This window comes from Haliotis rubra, unplaced genomic scaffold (genome assembly GCF_003918875.1).
Source record: "Haliotis rubra isolate DU_JTF1 unplaced genomic scaffold, ASM391887v1 Scf189, whole genome shotgun sequence".
NCBI lineage: Eukaryota > Metazoa > Mollusca > Gastropoda > Lepetellida > Haliotidae > Haliotis > Haliotis rubra.
Genome location: NW_025765880.1, coordinates 1,073,626 through 1,096,784, shown reverse-complemented (window position 1 = coordinate 1,096,784; position 23,159 = coordinate 1,073,626). Strand labels below are relative to the sequence as shown.

At 43.3% G+C, this 23,159-nt stretch overlaps 1 protein-coding gene across 3 annotated transcripts in view; it reads right to left on the bottom strand.

The window, feature by feature from the left end:
• Nucleotides 1-23,159, bottom strand: part of LOC124274230 (TPR and ankyrin repeat-containing protein 1-like) — a 45,722-nt gene that overhangs the window by 9,081 nt on the left and 13,482 nt on the right. For all 3 annotated transcript variants that reach the window (XR_006897894.1, XM_046709569.1, XM_046709568.1), the window contains exons 4-6: nt 14,568-14,667; nt 11,761-11,982; nt 10,063-10,553 (exon numbers count right to left, since the gene is read on the bottom strand). Coding sequence is in view for 2 of the 3 variants with exons in the window: in XM_046709569.1 (XP_046565525.1) it covers nt 10,063-10,553; nt 11,761-11,982; nt 14,568-14,667 (813 nt within the window). In the remaining variant the exon portion in view is untranslated. The remainder of the gene's footprint in view (nt 1-10,062; nt 10,554-11,760; nt 11,983-14,567; nt 14,668-23,159) is intronic.

The following is a 23,159-nucleotide window of genomic DNA, read 5'->3' as shown; positions in this document are numbered from 1 at the left end:
CGGCGACAGGGACGTCTTGTTTATTGTCAATCCTTATATCCTGTGTCTGTCACTTCTCAGCGTGTTCATCTGATGCCTAAAGGTGCGGGTCATGAACAGGGCCTCCTTGAACCTGGCGTGTCTGATGTGTTGTTTCACCATGTACTTCTTGACCCCCTTCGCCTTCCGGCTTTCAGGATAGAGTACATCTTAGGCCTCAAGCCTATGTATTCGGCGATCGGCGTACCGGCACACTCGTCCTTCATCTTACCGAGGACCTTTTTGTTGACTTGGCTGTGCATGGGGTGGTCCTTGGGGTAGTCGCTTGTGTCGTATAGGTGCATGTGTTATGTAGTAGCGCCCGAGGAGGCAGCACGCTCAAACAGCTCCTGACACTTTTGACAATTTTACCAGTTTATACTACACCTAAATGTACAGAATTTGGCATGGAAGCCTACCTCATCATAGTCAACAATTCAATATGACTTTTATGAAGATTGAAGAACAAGAATCGTGATATTCATTTGGATTTATTTGCTTCAATTATATGTAAACAGTTGACTAACTTCAGTGAGTGCATGTAAGCTGACAGTGACAATAACAATGCCCAGTCACAGAGAACAAAAGACTGGTTTTAACAGCTACCCCACCTCATCGCTTGTCTACTCAAGAGATAAGCTTTGTGAGATTGGGTCCCATTGTCTCAACACAAGTTGTGTAATCAAACCTGGGATTGAAGAATTCAATGTGTTTGTTAATCAGCTGATTACGAGGAAACACAGACACAAGACAAGGAGAGGCAAGCGAGCAGGGAAGTCAATTCACAAAATACCTCAAACTAAATCCGTCACTAATTCAAAAGAAAGTTTCCTGACAGTGTGTGTTTGGAATGCAAGGAGTGCTCGAAATAAATCAAATGATATCTGTGACTTTTTACATGATAGAGATTTAGACATTCTTCATATCACAGAATCTTGGTTAAGGGATAAGGGTGATGACGTCATCAAAGCAGAATTAACACCAACTGGCTATACTTTAATCAACAAACCTAGGCAATCTGATCACATGGGCGGAGGAATCACAGTAGTCTACAAATCACACATAAAGTTAAAAGTTAACCCACAGATGATAAACATTCTGTCTTTAGAATTTCTGGAAACGGTTTTGGAACAGAGCAATAACCTGCATATCATCTGTGTGTACAGACCCCCACCGTCAGCTAAAAATAAACTTTCAGCCTCTAAATTTCAAGATGACTTTGAAAATTTTGTTCAACTTCCGACTAGCAAACTAGGTGAAATTACCATTCTCGGTGACATGAATATCCATTTCGATGACCCATTAAAACCTGACAGAGAAAAAATTGTCACATTCCTGGACACAATTGGACTTGTCCAAATTGTGCCAGCGCCAACCCACAAATGTGGACATATTCTAGACTGGGTAATCGTCAGAGACACAAACAAAGAACTTATTCAAAAAGTGACTGTTGAAGACCTAGAAATGTCAGACCACTTCCCTGTGTTTCTCTCTTTCAACAAGGAAAGACCAACAAGACAGAAAATAACGAAAACATGTCGAAACTTTCGCAATATGGACATTGACAAGCTTAAAACAGATATTGGGAACTCTCCTCTCTACAAGGTGAAACCGAAGACTGCCACAGAACTTGCAGATCTATACAACAGAGTTCTATCAGAGCTTCTAGACAAACACGCCCCTCTTAGAACCAAGAGTATATCTGTGAAACCAAGCTCACCATGGTACACAGACGATATAAAACTGGAAAAAACCAACAGTAGGAAGCTAGAAAAGCAATGACAAAGAACAGGATTGGAAATACACCGCCAGATGTACGTTTCACAGAGGAACAAGGTGAATTGCTCCATCAGACAGGCTAAGACCGAGTACCTTAACACTAAGGTGCTGGATGCAGAGGCCAACTCTAAACAGCTCCATCGACTCGTCTCCAAACTGTGTAACAAATCCAGTGATACCAATCTGCCCGAGGACCAATCTCCTCAAGAAGCCGCTGAGAACTTCGCACAATACTTCAGAGAGAAGATCGAGAGTATTCACAGCAAGCTAGTAACTTCGGCTTCAACGCTAGATGACAGCACATCCACTCCAGATGACCAGTGTGACGAGTCATCTTCAGCTACCTCGGGCTATTTTGATGAAATACAACCTTTCTCAACTGATGAAATCGAAAAGATCATTAAGCTTCTGCCAGACAAGAGTTGTGAGCTCGATCCTATACCAACTCAATTTGTGAAATCATGCCTGGAGGTTTTAGTACTTCCAATAACCAACATCATCAATCTCTCAATATCATCAGGCGAGTTCCCTAAAACCTTTAAACAAGCTCTGGTGAGACCCCTTCTGACGAAAAGTAACCTGGACAATAATACTCTGAACAACTACAGACCTGTATCTAATCTTCCGTTCGTCTCGAAGGTGTTAGAGAAGGCTGTTTGTACCCGCCTCTCTGAACATCTGAAGAAACACAAGCTGCTTGACAAACATCAATCTGCATATCGACCAAACCATTCCACTGAAACAGCACTCATAAAAGTCACCAATGACATTCTAACAGAAGCAGACAAAGGAAATGTATCAGCACTGGTTCTTCTAGATCTTTCGGCAGCCTTCGACACTATTGACCATCACATGTTGTTGTCAAGAATGGAAAGTGACCTGAAAGTCAAGGGTACTGCTCTTTCATGGTTCCAATCTTACCTATCAGATCGATCTCAAGTAGTTAAGATTGAGAGCAAAACATCATGTCCCACAGATCTCAGGAGTGGCGTCCAACAAGGTTCCGTGCTAGGACCAGTGCTTTTCCCTGTGTACACTACACCACTGGGAAGAATAGCAGACAAGCACAAAGTCAACCAACATCAATATGCTGATGACAATCAAATCTATTCTTCATTCCCTACCACAGAAGCCCTGCCATCGTTGGACACACTATCTGATTCTTGCAATGACATTCAGACATGGATGACGAAAAACCTACTGAAACTTAATGAAAGTAAAACAGAATTCCTGCTTATTGGGTCGAAAACAACACTTTCCAAACTTGACAAGCCATCTCTCCAAATAGGGAATACTGCCATAACTCCAACCCCGAAGGTCAAGAATCTAGAGGTTATTCTTGATAAAAATCTGAAAATGGACAAGCAGATCTCCAACATCATTAGCACGACCCATATGCATCTCAGGAACATTGGAAGACTCCGCAAGTGTGCTGATGCTACTTCAAAACTTGTCCTATCTGTGGTTATGTCCCGAGTAGATTACTGCAACAGCCTCCTCAACAACGTCAACAAAAGATCAGCTACGTCGCCTTCAAGCCCTCCAAAACACTGCTGCAAGAATCATTACAAAGTCTAAAGTCTTCGATCACATTACTCCAATTCTAAACGATTTGCACTGGCTACCTATCACCGAAAGAATTGACAACAAAACTTTTGTAATGACGTACAAGTTTCTCAGCCGAATGGCCCCTGACTACCTCGCAGAGTTACTGCCCCTGTATCAGCCCTCATGCTCACTGAGATCACAAAACCAAATGCTAGTGACAGTGCCAAACATCAAAACCAACTTTGGCCAAAGGTCGTTTGCTTTCAATGCAGCAATGAAGTGGAACGCGCTACCGCTTGAACTCAAAACCAGCGAGTCACTAACATCTTTTAAGACTGGCCTCAAAATGATGATGCGCTATATAAATGCAATTATTATTATTATGTGTTTCTTCATATCCTCGTACAAGTCCTCGGTTTGAATCTCCGTCAGCAGGGAGTCTGTGTCCGTGTACAGCACCTCACACCTGTCGCCGTACTGCTTCTTGAGCTCATTGTAGTAGAAGTCGTACATCAGGTGCTTGGAGAGGTCGAGGATGCCCACGTAGACGGGCCGGTTGAATTTGATGTGGCTCTTCCTCATGTCCAGGGCCACAACATTGTCGGTGAATATCTTGCTCCGGTTGTATGCCGGGCTGGCTATCAGTTTCCTGAGCTTATCTTCCTCTTTTGACCGGACTAGCTTTACAGTCATGTGCTTCCTCAGATTCTCCATCGTCTTACCAAACATCGAGTTGTTCATGTGCTTGTAGAGGTTCTTCTCAAAGTCACTGGTGACAAGCTTTCTCAGGTCGGTGTTCATTCTGATGTAGGGCTCCATCCAGGGGCTTTGGTCGAACTTCAGCACCCTATGAATTTTAGTCAGCTTCATACGCAATGACAGGTACAGCGGCAGGTTGTGATAGTGGACGATGTACTTGGTCGTATTTATCAAGCTGGGCATGAGTTTCTCGACGTTGGCTAGCTTATTCTTCCCCAGCAAGTTCTGTTGGTAGTCGGACATACAGCCCGGGTTCACCATCAACCGTTCAGGAGCCAGGGGGTAGCCGTTGTGGGCAGCGTGCAATGCTGCTGGGTACTCCAAGTCCACTTCGAGGATGTAACCCTTCCCCGTACAGGTTGTTGGCGTTGAGGTAGAGATGATTGGTGGGCTTGCTAGGGTCGTAGCCTCCCACGTATCGGATGTTGGCTTTCGCGTAGCGTTTGGAGACCATGAAAATCCCGCCTCGCAAGCCTTTCTCAATGAACAGGTGCATGTTGTAATCGGTGAAGAGTTCTAATTTGACCCCGGTCTTTTTCAGCAAGGCATCCCACGAGAGACAAGGGCTGGTGTAGAACCATGCGGGGTCGAGTTGATACTGCTTAAAACACATCCTCCTGAATGTCTCGAACACGTCGGCCAGCAGGAGTACGTCCATTCTCAAGTACAGGTCTTGGTAGTCACCCAGATTTTTGCAGCCCAGTTTCTCCCACACGTTCTGGGCGTGGTCATAATCGTCCTGGGTGATGGTTGAGTCGGTCAGGTTGCTGTAAACTCGGTCGATGGGGGTCAGTAGGGTCTCATCGAACTTGGACCAGCTGTCCATGTACTCGTACGGGTACACGCCCTTTCTCATCAGCAGGGGTCGAGTCTCAGCATCGGTGTATCGATGGGTGATGTGGAAGGTATTGTTGGCCTTGACCAAACTGTTGAGAGACGACAGCAGGAACTGAGCTGAGTCGATGAACCTCAGGCCGTTCAGGCTGTTCAGGTTACCGATGACCTTCGCGATGGCCTGCATGATCAAGTGAGAGTCGTACCCTTTCAAGTTGTGGAAGACCAAGGGGATCTGGATGGTTTTAGGGTTGATTCTGAGCTTGAGGTTGCACGCGTTGTGGGCTGCGCCTCTGTACTCACCGGTGATGTGACAGTGATCTCTCACTGAATCACCGTCCAGGGATGAGTCACATACGTGGCATACGTGACTGCTATCTAGGGTCATATGCATGGGAGCGATGGTACGTAGCCTTTTCCTGATGGTTTTCTCTTCGTGCTGCAAGCACTTTAGAAACTTTTCAGCCTCTGTACACCACGGGAGCGTTTGTTTGCCCATCACACCGGACGACCACGTACCTGAACCCACAGGCCTTGTGATCCTGTGTTTTGCACGTGAAACTTTCATCGGATGGCGCTATGGTAATGTCAACGTGCTTGATGAGGGCTTCGAAGTCGACGTAGATGATGTAAGTTACGGGCATCTGGTTCTTGTGGTTGTCGAATTTTAAGGTGTTGTCGCCTTCTTTAGGAATGTCGATTCGTATGGCTGTCATTCCCACACCTAGGCAATCCTCCTGATGTGATTCCAGCAGGTCATCCCTGGTGAAGCCGTGCAGGCACCGTTCACAGAAGCGTTTTTGAGCGTCCCAGTTGAGCCCGTCCTCTTCAGGATAGCTGGAGAGTCTGTCTGAATGTACGTTGGCCGGATACAAGGCGGATCTGATCGCTACACTCATTCAATCATCTCCTTTGTTTTTGACATTGATCATAGCATGTTATCGCTTGTTGTAGGGGAATAAGTCCAGATACGATCCACCTCTGAATGGTACGTAGTTAGCTATGTCTAGGTAGACCTTATCGATTTTATCCACTGCCCACCCGGAACCCCTGTGCATGTAGCATTCCAGGTATTCTCGTATTTGCTGAAGCGACGTGTTGATGGACTCGTCTATCGTCTCGGGTTGAGTCTCGACTTCTTGTTTACCCCTGAAGTAAGGCTTAACATACTCAATGGACCAATCCGCTTGCTGTTTATCGAGTGACATTTTCACCGTGATCTGAAATTTGAGGCTCCCCAGGTCGGTCAGTTCCTCGTTGACTTTGTCAGTGATCTGGGGTTTGATGTCGTCGATATCTATATTCTGGTATTCATTGTGTCTACATCTGAGTATAGCAATCTCTAATTGGACCACTGGCTAGGGAAGGGAGGTAACCCTTCAAACCTTATCTTAATAAAAAAATAAAGGAGGTGACCATAAAATCCTTAATATATATTTAGATAGACCTCATCTATTATACACTCAGCCCACCCGGAACAGGTGCAGAGTAGTAGGGTTTCTTGTATGTTTTGCAACGAGGCATCGTCATGATTGAAAATGCGAAGCACTCCAGCTTATAGAGTTTGCCAACAATCAGAGGTTTGAGGACACCGATATCTATACTTTTACATACATCCATCTGCCAGCTTCTCAGACAACAACTTTCCGTGGGTTCAACTTTCACGAACTGTAGACTATTCATTATATATACCTAGGTACACAACTGATGTTGCATGAAGCCGTACCCCACGCTCAACCGGGTCGACTTACTGATGCCTTGGTACACGTCGTTAACACGTTCGCCCTTGCTTTTCCAGAGGTCCCCATAGCAGTGAATCACTGTCGTCGATGCTCAGCACCTTGTTGCCGCTGATTTTGATGGTGGTCTTCTTGACGATAGCACGGCCGACGTTCCACACCAGCTCGCGTTTTGTCGTTGTCGGAGGTCAATGTGAGGTTGAACGCCAATCAGACCATGCCGGGTATGATGAGGCCATTCTCACCCAGGTTGGAGAAACGGAGAAGTACAACGACTGCAAAACCGAGTCGTTTTCGTCGCGGCAATACAAGAAGTTAACTCGGGGCACCATCCCAGAGTTGGTAATATCAATTTTAGATATAAAGCATAATCCTGTGAATATAGGATACCTAAGCGTGAGGCTGCACATAAAATGAATAGTGCACAAGGACCCGGGACAGCTATGAGGTTGAAAAAATGCGTCAATGTAGGAATCTACGACCTTGGGGACACACGCGGATTCGACGACCCCGGAATAGAGGGTAGACTGTACGCCTTGCAGCTTAAAAACAACACATACAAACGCGTTGAAGTCCCCTCTGTCAGTGGTGGTAGAAACCTAGGTGATATAGTCGATACCTCAGGAGCGGCCCTCAACACTCAGTTCGACCTAGTCTGCATCGGTGAGGATAGATGGTCGGTATACCAATCATTCGGCAGCAAACTGTTCGGCCTAGAAGATGTTGAGAGCACAAGCAGTATGCCCTCCTTTTCACTGACGACGACAAATGGATGTTGTTACCCTCTCAAGTCGACTGGTTTCTCAACATCACGCTCGGCTCCCCCTACGTGTTCACGGAGAACAAAGACAACTACTAAAACAAAGTCGTGAACAACCGAACCCTGCTCGTCCCGACGCAGAGGCATAGTGTAATCATCAGCCCAGTCTCGAGTGCTACAGCCCACATGCTATTGAGGAAATCCGGGGTGCAAAACTTGGGGTTGCAGGTGGTGTCTGAATTCGAAGGCGTGGTCAACATCCTAGCGTTTACCGGCGAATTCCACGCTAATCATCCAAGTCTACCTAGGTGAACCATCGCAGTGCAAAGTTGAAGTCGCGAAAGGAAGCAAACTCCGGTGGACCAAACAACACCAGTATCACGTTTGCACTGTTTATGTGCGGGTGGGTGTCGACTCCCACACCAGTCTGCAAGGGGTCACCGTGACCGTGGAAGACACGATATCACTCACCTAGATATTCCTACCCGACAACATACACCTCATTGGGTTGAAGTGCACCCCTGAGAAGTTATCAGAACAAGAAGACAAAGTCATCAATATCCCTCGCAATGGCAAAATACTCTTCATGATTATGTCTACGAGTTATGATAATGTCAAATATTTAGGTGTGTATATAGAAAAGTGGAAGGAGAGTATGGAAAGGTTTTTAAAGTCCGCTCCACAAAGGAGCACTATCACCAATTTCAGTCTATGTCAAACTTGTTGCCATGGAAATGCCAAAAATATCTTATTCAGAATTCCAAAACTACCAAAAGGCACCAGTACACCACCAGATCTATCTATGTGCCAAGTTTGGTGAAGAAATAGTGAACGGTTTAAGAGCACTACCACCAATTTCTAGTTAAGTCAAAACTTGTTGCCATGGAAACGCCAAAAATATTTTATTCAGAATTCCAAAACTACCAAAAGGCACCAGTACACCACCAGATCTATCAATGTGCCACGTTTGGTGAAGAAATTTTGAACCGTTTTAGAGTTCAGCTCCGGAAAAGAGCACTACCACTAATTTCAGTCTAAGTCAAACTTTTTGCCATGGAAACGCCAAAAATGTTTTATTCAGAATTCCAAAATTACCTAAAGGCAGCAGTACACCACCAGACCTATCTATGTGCCAAGTTTGGTGAAGAAATATTGAACGGTTTTAGAGTTCTGCTCCGGAAAAACAAATGTGCACGGACGGACGGACGCACGCACGGACGGAGTCCGTTGCGGCGGATAAAAAGTGCTGTCTTTCGCGCACAGCGCTCATTTTTATGCCCAATATCTTTTGTTTCATATCACTTAGAAACTTGGTTTTAGTGACAAAGACAATTTCTTATTTGATGCTAAAATGTATGAGGAAAACAGTGATACATTTGTAGCAGCTGAATATGAAATATACGTGATGTAATAGGCGTCTCAATACCGGCCTTCGCGAAACGTGATTTTGTAAACACTGTCCAATGCAATATTGCAGAAAGCGCACTTAGGAGTTCGTGTTTGTGTATTTTCCAACATATCCCAACCGTAAAGACACTAAATTCACCGCAGCAGGGATAAAAGCGTCAGTTGACTTGTTTGGAACATTTCAGCAGGTGCCTGCTACTAAACTATTCTCCTCTAGTAATTAAGAGTGACCGCGCGCGCGGCCGGACATGATTACATCATTCTAAAATTGCCATGGTAACTGTCTTAGTCTTAGTCTTAGCTAAGATTTTGCTCAGACAGTTTCATGATCCAGTCTTATCTAAAATCTTAGCTAAGCCAATTTTTTAGACTTCAGATTTTTTTGTGCTAAGCAAATTTTAGACTTAAGATTTGTTCATGATCCCGGGGCCAGGGGGTTCAACAAGCCCGACAAGCCTTCATAGGAGATTCACGTTAAATTGTTGCGCTCAGATCAAACATAAGCGAGTGACAGTGGCCGAAGAACCAGAGGTATTGATCATGCCCCACAACCCACTATGTTTCTCGAGGCCCTCCACAGGTAAAGTCAACATTCCAGGGGCCCATAATAGTCACGTGGAGGGAAGTCATAAGGGTCCAACAAAGGCTTCACTGGGTAAAAGAAGCTAATGTCATACTTGGTCCGGACTTGGCCCAAAACCCCTGTTCCCTATACTACTTAATATGCTTTGCATTCAGGCACCATGTCTCCAAGACTTGCGATTAAATCCCCAAAAGTATCATGGAGAAGAACAGCATGATGGATGCTCAGTACTACTTCCAAGTACGATTTACTTCTTTGCTTATTTGTCAATTTTGTATAATATTCTTCATGGACACTAACCACTTCTGATCTGAACCAACCCATATTTGGTATTGATTCTGGCTAATGTGTACGTTGTGTATGACCCATGAAGATCTTCAGAAACCAATGCTTGTCGTAAGAGGCGACTAACAGGATCGGGTGGTCAGCCTCACTGACGTGCTTGACACATGTCATCGTGTCCCAGTTGCGTAGACGGATGCTCATGATGTTGATGACTGGATTGTCTGGCCCAGACTTCATCATTTACAGACCACTGCCGTATAGCTCGAATATTGCTGAATGCAGTGTTAAACAACAAACGAACCAACTGAACACGGGGGCACTCTGTGAAGTCAGGACAATAAAATATTCACCTGTACTTTTGTTTGGTACCTCTTCAAGCAATCAATGGCAAGTTCATGCAGTGCCTCTTTGTCTAGCAACTCCACTGCTCTGTTGTACAATCCGAGCTCCTCATAGCACTCACTGGTATCAGCATGTTTCCCAGACCTCTGGAACAGCCTGGCTGCCTCTTGGAACTTCTTCATTTTCTGGAACAACTTTGCTGCCAGCTCAAATTCACGTGCATTCTGTAGACATGTTGCAGCTTTAATGACATCTCCGCAGTGTAGGAACTTATGAGCAGCACACACAAACTCTTCCCTCATTTTCCGAGGGGTGTCTTTCAGCTTGAGTGCCCCCTGTGCCTGACAGTGAGCAAGGGCTAGCTGTTCCTTGTTGTCGTCCCCACCCATACGGTAACAGCAGGCAGCGACCTCATACAGGGCCTGGCTCATCATCTCATCTCCTCTCTTCACCCAGTCCTCAGGGGCTGACTTCATAGCAAACACCATGTGGGTAAACTCTGTCAAATGAAGCCCAACGTAAGTAAATTGAGGTTGAAATGTAGACTAGATGTTAACTGTAGAACAGGCCATATTTATTGACCACAGTTTCCTTAATCTAATATAGAGAATCAATATACACCACTGGACAGTTTAAAATAAAGCAATCACTAGAGAAAGAACAGCTGACCATCAGCGAAGTACCTATCAGGCTATCAACCACACTCATTAAGTTACAACATTTCTGTTGTTCTGAATAACAAAGTTACAAGAGACAAATGTGATAATCTATCTGTTTTGTAATCTGTACTGTTTGTATTTGGCAAAACAAGATTTCCATTTCCACTGAAGTAAATATTCAGTGACATGTCACAACCTTAACCATTAATAATTCACAGATTGCAGAATGCTATGTGAATGGACTCTTTGACAAACTGTTCAAACTGACAAACTTCATTCTCTCCATGATTAAAACTTTGAATATATGAATGCACATAAACCACAATCAATCATCAAATGTTTTCCTCAGGTAACAAAATTACAACATCAATAGTGATAAGTTTATGACGTTCAGAATTCGTCTTGGCAAATGCACTCAGAGTACTTAGTCGTGATACTCAACCTCATACAGGAGTCGAGTCAGTTTTGCCTCAACTTGAGCGGGCTTGGACACTGATGACGGATCAAATGTGTATTCATGTTAGTTGTATTTTCCGTGTATGAAATATGGACATTGCATGTCACACATACTGTTTTTTTAACAGAAAACTTTCAGCATCCCAACTTAAGAGTAAACTGGAAACATAAACTATGTCCAAACAGGAGACTTAAATTTCCAAGGCAGGTTCTAAAAAACACCTTCAGCAGTATCCATGATGCTACTTTGGGTATCTAGGTGAGTGTGCATTTGGATGTTTCTGATTGGCTATGGTCACTTGCATGGTCTGGCTTAATCCATCATATTTGGCGCAATGATTTACCTTAGGCAAAAGCTTTAAGCTAGCAATACTTGTTTTCATGGCAATGGTCTGATAGGGCCAAATAGATTATAAAGGAGCTTTAGTAACAATTTTGTAAATAAGACATTGATGCAGCATCTAAGTAATAATCACTATACATCAAAATATGAATTGATAATAAAACAAATGAATTGTATACAATATCGTACAGATCTTGCCGGCGATGCTTCGGTAAAGCGTGACATTACTAATAGGCACTGCCACTCACCAGAATTCCCATCCTCTGTCTGGGAGATACACCGGACCAGCTGCCTTGCCTTAAAGTATTCAAACATTGGAGCTCGTTTCTCCTCATCTTCATCAAAGATCCACACATTCACACGTGCTCTAGTCAAGGCTGTGTATAGGTACTTTAGTTCAGAGTTGAGAATTTTATGCTCATTAGCTTCAAATACAAGTGCTCTTGGTCGATTGGGCTGAGTCAGCATTCCTGGAATACACGTTTCTCAAAGATGTTATTCTAGTTAACTGATCCATGAAAATAATGTCAAAGGGCTTACCTTTCCAAAATGATCTTGGCAGGCACATCAGCCAAAAAATGCATTTAAAACTTTCATTTTTTTCAAATCCATATTTGCTAAAATTAAGATGTATCTACAAATGCATTGAATGCCATAATGTCAGGCATAAACTTGGGGCGAAGCATTATGGCTTCCTCCCATTAACTGGTCAGTTATCAATGAAATAAATGCAACAAAAATTAAGCAAAGTAAAAAATATCAACTATGTTTCAGGAATTGAGCACTTATTAAAGGTGAGAAAAAGGGCAATTGAATCAGGACAATTGCCCCCTGCTTTGATTGTCTATCTATGCACATCCTGAGAGCAAACTATGAAGCTGCAATATGGTACAACAGTCTGAAAGCTGAATATCCAACTTCACGGGCAACAGATGGTCATGGATGGGTGGAAGAAAATGATCAGATAGAGATTTGCTGGATTACAGAACCTCTTTGTTTCGGTTGCAGTTCTTGAGTTCATTTCTTGCAAGGACACAACAGTCTGCAAACTCCCAAGTTGTCAATTCCTTACCAATGGACTGAAATGCACTGTGACATGTCGGAACCAGACTTGTGACAACATGGTATGTGAGGACCATGACAGGCCGACGAGTGACTCTGATGATGAAGCTGATGTTTATGATGCGGAACAGTGACTATCACTAACCAATTTAAGGAATTTGAAGGTGCTCTCACTATTTGAAGTTAAAGAGCTGTCTTCAGAATAAATGAAATGATGAGTTTTCGAAAAAGTTCTTTGAGCTTATAATTTAGATGCTTAAAAATCAGGAAAAAATATGATTTAAAGGTATGAAATAACACAACTTGATATTAATTAAATCCTTTCAATCATGTTAGCACTATTTGTACCTCCCTATTTTCATTTCCAACCTATTTGCTAAACTTTACTCACAATTAAAGCTTGGACTTGACGTTTTTCTAAAATGTTGGGGTATTTGGCGGCCATATTGGATATAGCCTTGTTCTGAGTATAGCTACCAAACCGACATGGCCATCATACTTTTTTGATATGTAGAGACCATAACAACTTCAAAAAACATCAAAGTCTTTGGTCCCTCTGAGTGGTACTGAAAAATTGTCTGGCTCATGGCCTAATGAGTGGGTGAGTGAGTTTAAATCTTAAAGGTACTAGACAAATGCCCATATCTGTAGTGAGTTTCAGCTTTAGTTTTACACCACTTTCAGCAATAGTCCAGACATTGTCACCATGTGGGGAAACCAGAAATGGGCTTCACATACTGTATCCAAAGTATGAATTGAACCCACATGACCCACTAGGCTACCCCACCACACGCAGGAATTAGGAACTTGTAATTCAGTTTTTGAAAGTTTTACAGACATGTAGACATGTAGAAATCAACCTCTGATAAGTACAGATAAATCTGAGGGTTTTTTTAACTTTAAGAATGAATGTACTACAGTATCACAATGTTGCAGTATACAACAGTTAAAATTTACTTTGACTAACTCTGACTGACTGACTGAGTTTGGTTTTATGCTGCTTTTAGCAATATTCCAGCAACATCACGGCGGGGGACACCAGAAATGGACTTACTCTGAGCCTTCTCAGGCATGTCACAATTTTCAGCGCAATACATTACATTTTAAGAAGAAATGGCAGAGTGAACATTGCTTGGCCTATCAGCCTAAGGGGCGATGGTGTTGTCTAATGGTAGTGGTTAAAGCACTTGCTTGTCATGCTGTCATGCTGAAGGCCCGGGTTCACTTCCCTGCATGTGTACAATGTGTGAAGCCCATTTCTGGGGTCCTTAAAGGGGCATAAAGATGCACTCACTCACTCACTATGAAACTAGTTGCTGTGAAATATATTAACTTCTCGGACAAATTTTCATGTGTGATTATTTGCTTGTCAAGTGATTTACTAAGCCAAGAATGTGTTCTGAGAGAATCTAAGAGCATGGTCAAATGGCTAAATTATGTATAAACTTCAGTGAATGTCATGTCAAGTTCAAAATGTCTAAACAAAATAAATGCAGAACACAGGTATCCACTGCTAACCATTCTTGCATCAAACTTCATGATTGGAATCTCTTGGACAAATTTGAATTTTCAGCTCACTGGCTCGATAGTTCTTGAAAAACTTTACAGAAACACGTTGCTGGATATGCTGACCATAACAAAAGCCCACTTGAACTTTAGGGAGCTAAAACTTGAAGGGAATATATCTGAATGTCAGTATTTGTTTTCTTCAGCCGACTGTAAACTTCCACAAACCTCCGAAAAATATTCAATAAACAAGACTGGGAAACCACTATGCTTCATAATATCTAGATAACACTTGAAAATCTAAAAATATTTTTGAAATTTCTTTCAATGTATATACCTCAAAAACTTCTTTAAAAACCAAAAACACTTTTGATATTCCCATTAGAAAAATATCCAGAGATAGTTTTGAAGAACATTTACAAAAAAAGACATTCTTTAATGTGTTATAGATAAGTCTGACTTCAGGTGGGAATAAAAATGTATTTACCTGCATCAATAACATGAAGGTTTTCTGCTTGTTCTTCATAGTTGCGGCATGCAGCAAGTTTCTCTAGGAATGTGGTGACAACTCGCCATTCTTTTGTGGCCTACAACATTTATATCTGCTGTAAATTTTAACTATATGGTGTATATTTATAAACGTGACCTATCACACGTAGTGTACTCTCTGATGATTCAACAGGAAACAAAAATGTTTGTCCTCCCTTGATCTATTCACCCAAACACTCCCCTCTGCTCCCATTCATGTACAACCTCAGCTTCTGTGAAGCATGCTGTAGTGTTTCTGCTTATTGTCCGGTGTGGCCCGGGTTATGTTGTATTCTCCGGCTATTAAATAGCAGCAGAAATGTATTTGTTCCTGGACAGACAGAATGTCCCCTAAAGTAAAGTGTGGGATCTTTGACATTATGAGCCTTAAATGGGTACACACCTAGTGGTAACACCACATGAATGGCTACGATGATAATGTAATTTTTATGATAAAATTAATTTTTTATACTTATCCTGACCCATGATTATTTGCTTTCTCATCCTCTCTTCCGAACGGTCAAGTGGAAACTTGAATTCTTTCAATTCCCTTGAAGCGGACATACAATCACTCACCCTTCATTACCTCCCTTAGTTTCCCGCCAAAACCTGGCACGTGACCTTCCATGCCTTTGGTCCTCACTGTCTCCAAAATATGCCCCACTCAGGTCTACAGGGAAACCCGTGTGGTGAGAGGGGACGGTTGGGAGGGCTTCGCTTCATCTCATGAGTCAGGATAAGTATAAAATATTAATTTTATCATAAAAATTACATATTTTTCCTTATCCTGACTATTGATTATTTGCTTTCTAAATCCGACGGATAGGCGGTGGTTCAGCCACCTACAGGATTCCCTGCATGATTGTATTCACGTCAGCGTTCGCTCGATTTACCCCCTGGGCATTTTCTTCATCTGCGGCTAACTTCAATATTATCTTGATGTTAATTGGGGAACCACCTTCTTATACATTCGTATTAGAAGTAAACTTCTTAAGTTTTGTGGATTTAGTATACTTGACGTTGTGTTGTCTAGATATTCTGCAACGATCCAGTATGTTTACGGTAAGAACATTACCGAAACTGGTATCGCAACCTATCTGTTAAGGCAAGAACATTACCCTAACTGAGTCTATGTATCACTCATGCACTGTCTTATCTCGTAAAACAGGGGAATATGGACTCTCTGCCGGTGGCAATGGAACAGTTGCCTGGAGTAAACGAGTCTGCGTGACAATGTTGAGATTCTTCATCGTCTGGCCGGCATAGTGAGTTGCTGCGCTATGACTAGAGGTCCGAATTGATGTATACCAGATACATCTTCTGTGGAGATGTCTCTCAGGGAGTGGTTAGCGAAGACAGTGTCTGACTTCAAAAAGCAGCCTTCCATTATAGATGATACTGAGCAATTTCCATGTAGGGCGAGTGTCGAGGCCAATGCTCTTTTTTCATGTGGGTTAGATGCTCTTGGAGGTTCTAACCCTGCTGCTTTGTAGGCCCTTAAGATCACCGCTCTGATCCAAAAGGAGACCGTAGTACGGGACAGTTCTACCGTCGTAGCGGGTGATAGCGGGATAAATAGACGCTTGAACTTCCTCCTTCTCGTAGCAGATTTCTAGATGTCTAGTGGACCTCAAATTACACAAGTAATCTGCTACTTGTGGATTAGTCGCTCTTCTGGCCATGAACTTATGTTGAGCAGCATACTGTTCAAAACTTCTCCACTTGTCATCATATAGATTACGTGTAGATCTACGTAGAGCCAAGGTTACTGCCTTGGCTGCTCTAGTAGAGTATCCTTGACCCTTCAAGAAGTATGTGATATATTCCATATGTGTAGCTGGAATGCTTTTGGGTTGCCGTGTCGCTGCTTGGTGTGAGGATGGACGAGTAGATTCGGCCAGTCTGGGAGTCGTAGTACAGGTTCGCTTTGAAGATCTATGAGGTCTGGGAACCACAGTCTTGCTGGCCAGTAAGGCGTTACCAAAGTCAGTTGTAGGACCCTCGTCCGGCTGATCATGCGAAGTACTTGTGGTAACAGGATTGGTGGAGGGAAGACGTAAGCCTTCATCCCTTCCCATGATATGGCTAAGATGTCGACAGGCCATGCCAGCGGGTCTGGCACTGGCGAGACAAATGTTGTCACCTGATTGTTGAAGCGAGTTGCAAACAGATCTATGTGAGGACAGCCTAGTTGGGCTGTTATCCACTTGAACACCTCCGGATGTAACTTCCACTCTGCGGGAGATGGCCGGACTGGTCTGGATAGAGCGTCTGCTAAGATGTTCTTTGCCCCTGGGATGTGGCAAGCCCTCATCTTCAGGTTGATTTTGTCTGTGATGTCGAATAGCTGACACGTCAGTTGAAGCAGCGGCGCTGATCTTGAGGATCCTTGCAGATTTATGTAAAAGGCCACCACGGAGTTGTCTGTGTGTATCATCAGTACCTGATTCTTTAATTGCGCCGCCCAATGTAGTACTGCTTCTATTACTGCTTTCAGTTCTAGCTGATTGATGTGCAGACCCTTCTCTGTTTGTGACCACCGCCCTGCCATAACTTGGTCGTTGAGATGTGCCCCCCCCAACCACGTATAGATGTCTGTTGTAATTTGGCTCTCTCAAATAGGTTCCACCGCAAACATTCGACTTTATTGTCCACCAAGGCTTGCTTTAGATGTTGTGGGATGGCAAACTTCTGGACATCGTCTAGATGCGCTATCAGGAACCTTTGTAGCGGACGAAGTTGTAATCTTCCTCTGCGGGTGAGAGCCTGTCCCGTCCATAGACCCAAGATTCGCTGCCACGTTCTCAAGTCTAGTGGATTGTTGAGAGCGTCTGGTATGCACGACTGGATGCTCTGCCATCAGTCGTCTGGCACCAGGATGCGATTTCCTGACGTCAGGAATCTGATGCCTAAGAATTGTAGATCTTGGGTGGGTTCCAACTCCGACGTCTGATTCACCAGCCAGCCCAACTGTGTCAATAGGTTGATCGTAAACTGCAGTTGTAGTTTGAGTTGATCTGCATTTTGATGTGCCTGGATACCGTCGTCTAGGTAGAAGGCACTTCGTAAGCCCCTCTGATGGAGATAAGCGACAATCGATTTAGTTATTCGCGTAAATAACCAAGGGGCCGACGAAATTCCAAACGGCAGTACCATCCATTGGTAATGACGATCTTCGAATAGGAATCTCAGGTATTTCCATGATTCTGGATGTATTGGTAAATGTAGATAGGCATCTTGCAGATCTATGCTGGCCATGAAGTCGTTGGGTCAGATAAGATGTCTTAGCTGAGGTAGATGTAACATCTTGAACTTCTCTGGTTTCAACAGGTAATTCTTGTTGAAGCTCTTCATATTGAAGATTAGACGGAACTTCTCTTGGGAGTTGATCGACTACCTCTACAGCATCTTTACCACCAACATCTCGATAGCTTCAGTGCTTGTCTCGCTGTAGTTGAGGGTGCTTGAAGACCAACGGTTGATCTGTCAACGGTGGTGTCGACTGCAAGTGGATGCTGTAGCCCTCTCGTAAGACTTCTGTGACGTGATTGTCCTGTAGTATTTTCCAATTTTCCCAGTATAGGCCAAGACGTCCACACACGGATGACGGTTGTACCGGAACAGCTGGGGGTGGAAGCGACTCGTCTCTCCCGAACCTTCTCTTCAGTAACGGGATCTTCTGCCACCCCTGGAGATCCTTTCTCGGCCTGAGTAACTTCTGACATTACTGGGACGACGAGAAGACCCCGAGTTGCCACCACGTGAAGTCTTTTTCTCTTTGGCTCTCTGAATACCAGAGAAACGGGATCTTAGTTGACTACGCTGAGTTGATTGACGCACCATGGTGTTCATCGTCTGTACGGACTTGATCAACATCAAGTCTTTGGAGTCTTGAGATACTTCACGTGACAACTGCCGGATGCCGCCGTCAACAGGGTAGGCACTGCCCAAGGCTTCCTTAGTAAAGGCTTGGTGTAGACATCTGGCCACGTACTGGAACTCAACAACCCTTGCCGACGTAGAAGGGTGATGCCCGCCGATGTAGAAGCCAAGTGATCGGAGATAAACTCCTGATCTTTGCGCTGCACCACTAAAGTAGACTTGATCATATTTTCTTCTTCCGTCTAAGGATTCTTGAAGGCGTACATCAACGCCTCGTTAATGGATCTAGATCTCGCTAACCCGTAAAAGGCTCTACGGGTTGTCGTATCAAGTTGCGCCAGTCTCTTATCTTCTACCTTGTAACTGCGAGACTTCGAGTCAGTGACCAGATATAAATCTTCATCAACTTCTGGTGCCTTGTCGAACTGACTCATGTTGTGATGTCGGAATCGTCTAGGGTTAAACTACAGAGTATGTTGCCCCTGTGTCTTCGAGGCTTTCTCGAAGGCTGCTTTCAGGTTGTCTGATACCTGGGGAATGGGCTTCATTGGCGGGATAGTTATTGATTCGTAGTCGTCATCCTTCACACAGTACGTCTCAGCAGGATTAGCGTCTCTAGATGGGGACGATAACAAGAGACCATCAGCCACCCACGCCAGTACCTCAGCTTCAGTGAAGATGGCATCATCTTCTTCAGTATGCTGTACTTCATCTGCCAGGCCGTGATGTGAGATGTCTACTGCTGACGACGTCTAGCCTCATCTCCATCGCCTGCATCACCCTACGGGTGATTGTATCAGCAAAGTCTTCAGCGTTGACCATCGGATGCTGCTGCGGGATTACTGCAACTGTCTCGTCTGTCGGCCTAGTAGACGGGTCAGCGTTCGCAAACGCTAACGGGTTCCCCCCTGAATTTTGCTGTCTCTGGTTCTGCAACGGCTTCAATAGACTGCTTGCATGAAAGTGAGTAACTTTCTATAGTCCAACTGCATCACTGCTCTCGGTAGACTGCAACGATGACATCGGCGATGTCATGCTTCTAATCTGTGCTGACAGTATCTCAGGACTGGAAGATCTCTGCGACACTGAAAGGAAAATCTCCGGCTGCAACACTGGAGGACTGCCGAAGCTGGCACCATCTGCTTCAGCGCCAGGCACATCAATATCTGTTGATAGACGCTGCATAGACGTATGTAGCGACAATCTCGCCGATTTACCAGATTGGGACTATCTAGATGAGTGCCTGGATGATGATGTCTGCTTCCCTGAAGCAGTCGTCTTGCTCCTCTTATGTTGTGATGCCTTCTCTGCCGGAGGGGACTTCCTTTTACTTACAGTGTGTGGAGATACCTTCTCCCGTCGCAGACTTCGACTGGTATGACATTGTATATCAGCACAGCTCAACCCGTAGTCACAGCAACTCACAATTCTCACAACTGTATCACCTTCTCACGCAGTCTGGTTAACTATACCAACAGGTTGTGTAATATTAGAATCAAATTCGCAATCATATCTGAAAAGATTTAGCAGTAAATTTTCACAATTTAATATATAAAGTCATAAATTCAATAAATACACATATGATTATACAGAATAATCAACATCAAGACATATTCAACCCGTAAACAAGCCAAGAAGAACAACCAGGGTGTAATTCAAGCGTAGAGACGTGATGGATCACTGTTTACACTTGCAAAATGTAAGCAAACAGTCGTCTGAAAACGGTGTAAATAATATATGAATAATATATAACATTCACGGCAGAATTTGTGTTATATTTCCAATTTTTTTAAGTTATACGCCGCGAAAGGACCCTGAAGTGACCGCCCAACCGTCTGCTAGGGCGATAGAGGAGAGAGTGAGGACCAAAGGCCTAGGAGGTCACGTGCCGGGTTTTGGCGGAAAACCAAGGGAGGTAATGAAGGGTGAGTGATTGTACGTTCACTTCAAGGGAATTGAAAGGATTCAAGTTTCCACTTGACCGTTCTGAAGATAAGGATAAGGAAAAATATTGATAACTATTATGTCGACAGTTAAATTGGGAGACATTGGACACCTTCACAGTTTCGACTGCAGTGACACATCAAGTCTGGGACCACGTTGGCACAGATGGCTGCCTGTTTTCGGGTTGTACGAGGATGGGCGTGGAATTAAGAACAGTAAACAACGAAAAGCTTTGTTGCTTCATACGGCTGGTACGCAAGTTCAGGACTGACTGACTGACTGACTGACTGACTGACTGACTGACTGAGTTTGGGGAACACCAGAAATGGGCTTCATACATTGTATCCATGTGGGGATTCGAACCCGGGTCTTCGGCGTGACGGGCCAACGCTTTAACCACTAGGCTACCCCACCACCCTGCAAGTTCAGCACAGCAGAAGAGATCTGAAGCACCAAGCTGGACTGAATCACTGAACCGAGCCCGATTACTGAACTGATAGGGACGGCCGAACCGGCTAGATGGTCTGTGGCAACAAACCAGGTGAACGATCAAGGTGAATTAGAGACAGTAAGTCCCTTCATTCAGCAAATGGTAGCACAAGAAAAAAAAAATGGTGATTTCCAAAAATTTCCAATTTGGAAAGATGATATTTCCAAAAATTTCCAAAATTGGAAAGATGATATTTCCAAGGCTTTAAAATCTTTGGAAATTTAGGAAGGATTTTACCACTACTTCTTTCAGTTTCTCCTTTTCCCAAGGATCCCCGTGAGTGTATAGACTGTGTATTCGTCCTCCTAGGAGTGTATTCGTCCTCCTATGCGATCAACTATAACCAGGGAGACTATAAGACGTTGTAGATTATTCCTGGTATAACTTCTCTCGTCTGCATCCTTGTTGTTCTAGGTGTCAAAAATTGGCATCAACTGTCATATTTGCCCTGATATGGCTAGCATTTTCCAAAATACAGTTTTAGGTGTATGGTTTACTTATAATCCACAAAAGCGCAAATAGTTTTTTGACCTGTCACGGTTTGCATAAACACAAATTACATAGACCTACGTTACATCATTGATTAAATAAAAGTTTACCGGACCCACTGACTGACTGGCCATGGTTTATTACATGTCATAAAAGTGAACCCTTGCCAGGGAATAATAGGATTATTGTAGTAGAATACATTCTTTAATGGTACCCTCTAATTAACACCTGACACAAGGGATGGGCCGTTTAGGTGGTTTATCATTTCGAAATCAACAGTCAACAGACCATGAAATGTTGTTTTAAGACTGTGAGCGAATAGAGAGCAACCCGTTTGGGTTTGTGGTCAGAGACGGTGTTATGCAGTTGGTGTATTCACGAAATGTCATGAACTTAATAATAGATAATTGGTTATATTGTCCACACACAGGCGGACTGGGGCAAAAAGAACCCAAATGAATCCCTTCTTAAAAACTTCATAGTGTAACTAATTAATTTGGTCATATACAATAAAAGGTGACTAAATGTTTAATTTTAGATAACGTTAAATAATTTCTAGAGAAACCACTACACAAGTTCATATCACAGATGATTCCAGAGACAAATAGTTTATGAGATTCTAGTTTATGAAAAGCATTAAATTCCAAACAAGCAAATCTGTTCTCTAATGCTCGGGAATTATTACCACTTACATACCATAGTTTGAGATGTCGACTCAGGAAGCCGACCTTTCGATTCTTATAAGGCTCAGGACATTGACGCTTTAAAGTTTGGGTGTTATTTTAGCACATGGCTAATCTCATGTGACGTGTTATTACAAGCTGGTGGTTGATGGAAGTGAACACATCGCACACTGAAGCCGACCGTGTAAAAACATGATCAAAACAATCATATGGTAAACACATTTAACAAGGCACTGATCCAGAGCAATTTCCGCGCACTGGTTGTTGCTTTTGTTATTGCTTTTCTCCCCTGAGTACCCGGATGATATCCCAGTACTTTCGATTGGTTCGTGACCTTTGCTGCGCAATCCGCATGCGCAATTGATCGTATAGGTGTAGATTGATTAACAAAAATAAAATCTTTTTTACTCGATAATATTTCCATCATTTTGAAAATGAAATGAAAACACTTTGAAGTTTAATCATCTGCCAGTGGTAAAAAAATGTCAGGACTGAAAAAAAACGAAGTCAATGTATGTCTATGTATTTTGTCTTATAATCCTAATTATTATATTGCCATATTTGGCATGCATTTTGAAACTTAATAAAAAGCATACGATTATACTTATAGCGTATTTATAACATGACTGTAATATCTAGACATTTTATAGAATGCCAACACGAATCATATTTCACACACACCCTAGGTATGACCTAGTGTATGTTGTCTGTCTCATTACGGCGAAAACAAATGATTCTGTTGAATGCTACCACAAATGAATAAAAACAAAATGCAAATATTAGAAATAAAACCGACTAAAGTCTGCAACAATGTCAGGTTATTACCTTGTTCGAGGAATGTATCCATCAATATCCACATAGGTTAAGTCCCGATTTTGACAGCCTCAAATTTGGATATAGGAGCCAATAGAGCTTTGGTCTGGATGTGTATGCTGTTTGTCCCTCTTCTGACAACAGTCCCATCTGCTATTGTAGTGACTGAGGCTGTTTTCAGGCACTGATATCTCCATATAATGGTACCATTCCTGCTGGCAGTTCGTCTCGTATTAGTTTGTATTAGTGT